The 2,500-nt window shown below is 51.4% G+C and overlaps 1 protein-coding gene across 2 annotated transcripts in view; it reads right to left on the bottom strand.

Moving 5' to 3' along the window:
• LOC105912346 (DENN/MADD domain containing 5A) overlaps positions 1 to 2,500 on the bottom strand; it is a 20,670-nt gene that overhangs the window by 5,040 nt on the left and 13,130 nt on the right. For both annotated transcript variants that reach the window (XM_031587391.2, XM_031587392.2), the window contains 7 exons: positions 2,494 to 2,500; positions 2,030 to 2,114; positions 1,812 to 1,896; positions 1,369 to 1,497; positions 947 to 1,068; positions 592 to 737; positions 138 to 256 (listed from right to left, as the gene is read on the bottom strand). The exon at positions 2,494 to 2,500 is cut by the window's right edge and continues 146 nt beyond it. In XM_031587391.2, coding sequence (XP_031443251.1) covers positions 138 to 256; positions 592 to 737; positions 947 to 1,068; positions 1,369 to 1,497; positions 1,812 to 1,896; positions 2,030 to 2,114; positions 2,494 to 2,500 — 693 coding nt within the window. The remainder of the gene's footprint in view (positions 1 to 137; positions 257 to 591; positions 738 to 946; positions 1,069 to 1,368; positions 1,498 to 1,811; positions 1,897 to 2,029; positions 2,115 to 2,493) is intronic.

Below are 2,500 nucleotides of genomic sequence, written 5' to 3'. Positions count from 1 at the left end.
CAGCCCTAACCCCAACCCTTGCCCTAGGGTTGACCCCAGCCTTAACCCCAACCCCAACCCTCTCAAGCTCACCTGTGCAGCTTAATGTGCAGGGGTCTCTCTTTGTGTGTGTGTGTGTGTGTGTGTGTGTTTCTGACCTGTAGGTGTGTCCAGTGATCTCGTTGCGTACCATCACGCTCTCCACCAGCCACTTGGCGTAGAGACCTGAGTTGTCATGACCCATTTGAACAGTGGTGAGACGGCCCAGGTTCTGGCACTGCAGAAGACACACACACACACACACACACACACACACACAGAGAAACACACACCCCCCCACACACACACACACACAGAGAAACACACACACACACACACACACACACACACACACATACGCACACACAGAAACAAACACTTAAAATTATAGTTATGGTAACTGAAGCTGCAAACCTTACCTAACTCAATCCCACTATCCTTCTTAAAATGATCGATTCAAGACACCGTGTAACCGTAGCAACAGCTAACCTTAGCTAGCCCCGAGGCCAGATTGGAAGAGGAAGACACACACACACACACACACACACACACACACAGAGTTCCCAGGCCTACCTCAAACGTGATCTCCAGTGTGTTCTTGGGCAGCTGCAGGACGCCCGTCTCAGCGAGCTCCCCTGACACACACACCCAGGGATTGGCAGTGAACATGGAGCCGCCCAGCTTCTTACCGGAACTCACCCACACGTGGTACGGAATCACTGCGCGCGCGCACACACACACACACACCACACACACACACACACACACACACACACACACACACACACACACACACACACACACACACACACACACACACACACATAATGGTCAGTTACATCACTGAGGAGGGGGGGTGTTTTTGAACGTGTGTGTGTGTGTGTGTGTGTGTGTGTGTGTGTGTGTGTGTGTGTGTGTGAGAGCATACTGATGGTTGTGAAGACGTTGGTGAAACAGAAGTAGTCCACAGCATTGAAGGACAGCAGGTGGTAAAGGAACTGCTCCTTCTCATCGTCACAGCGCAGAAACGCATAGCGCTTATACAGCTTCCTGTTACACACAAACACACACCATCAGCACATATACACACACACACACACACAGACATATGCAGACATGTAAACACACACACACACACACACACACACACACACACCATCAGCACATATACACACACACAGACATATGCAGACATGTAAACACACACACACAGACATATTGACATGCACACACACACACACAGACAGACATATACACACACACACACACACACACACACACACACACACACACACAGACATATACACACACACACACACACACACACACACACACAAGTGGTGCACTGACTTGGTGAGCTCGTGGTCGGACAGCAGCATCTTCAGGTGAGTGGAGAGCAGCTTCTTCTCCATGCTGAGACGAACCCACGCCCTCGCTCTGCCCACCTCGGTCTTAATCTCACACATGTTCTGGACATGCCTAGAAACACACACACACACACACACACACACCATCAGCACACCCACACACACACACACACACACACACCATCAACACAAACATCATCAGCACACACACACCATCAGCAAACACACACACACCATCAGCAAACACACACACACCATCAGCACACACACACACACACACAATCACCACATACACACCATCAGCACACACACACCATCACCACATACACACCATCAGCATACACACACACGCACACACACACACCAACAGCACACGCACACCATCAGCACACACACACTCACACACACACACACACACACACTTACCTCATGTCTTGAATGAGAGAGACTCTGAGGACGGGGAGGATGCAACCAACGTCAGACTTACGCCTCCCCTGCTCCTGAATGAAACCTGAGGAGACACACACACACACACACACCATCAGCACACAGACAGACAGACACACACACCATCAGCACACACACAATCACACTACACACACCTCTATACACACACACACACACACACACACACACACACTTACCAGGAGGGCCCAGGCTGCTAGGAGTGTCCTTCTTCTCTTTACTCTCCTGATAATGAAGCAGGTGAGACCAGAGGGCAGATTTCCCCTGTGTCACACACACACACACACACACACACATAGAACACACACACACAGAGTTAGTCAAGGTGGCTAGGGTTAGGCTAGGTGGCTAGAGTTAGGCTAGGTGGCTAGGGTTAGGCTAGGTGGCTAGGGTTAGGCTAGGTGGCTAGGGGTAGGCTAGGTGGCTAGATTTAGGCTAGGTGGCTAGGGATAGGCTCGTGGCTAGAGTTAGGCTAGGTGGCTAGGGATAGGCTCGTGGCTAGAGTTAGGCTAGGTGGCTAGGGGTAGGCTAGGTGGCTAGGGTTAGGCTGGGTGGCTAGGGTTAGGCTATGTGGCTAGGGGTAGGCTAGGTGGCTAGAGTTAGGCTGGGTGGCTAGGGTGTGCGTGTGCGTGTGAATGCTCACCTGTTTG

This window comes from Clupea harengus, chromosome 20, assembly GCF_900700415.2.
Source record: "Clupea harengus chromosome 20, Ch_v2.0.2, whole genome shotgun sequence".
Classification (NCBI taxonomy): domain Eukaryota; kingdom Metazoa; phylum Chordata; class Actinopteri; order Clupeiformes; family Clupeidae; genus Clupea; species Clupea harengus.
Note: the sequence above shows the minus strand (reverse complement) of the source record. Positions and strands in the feature narration are given on the sequence as shown.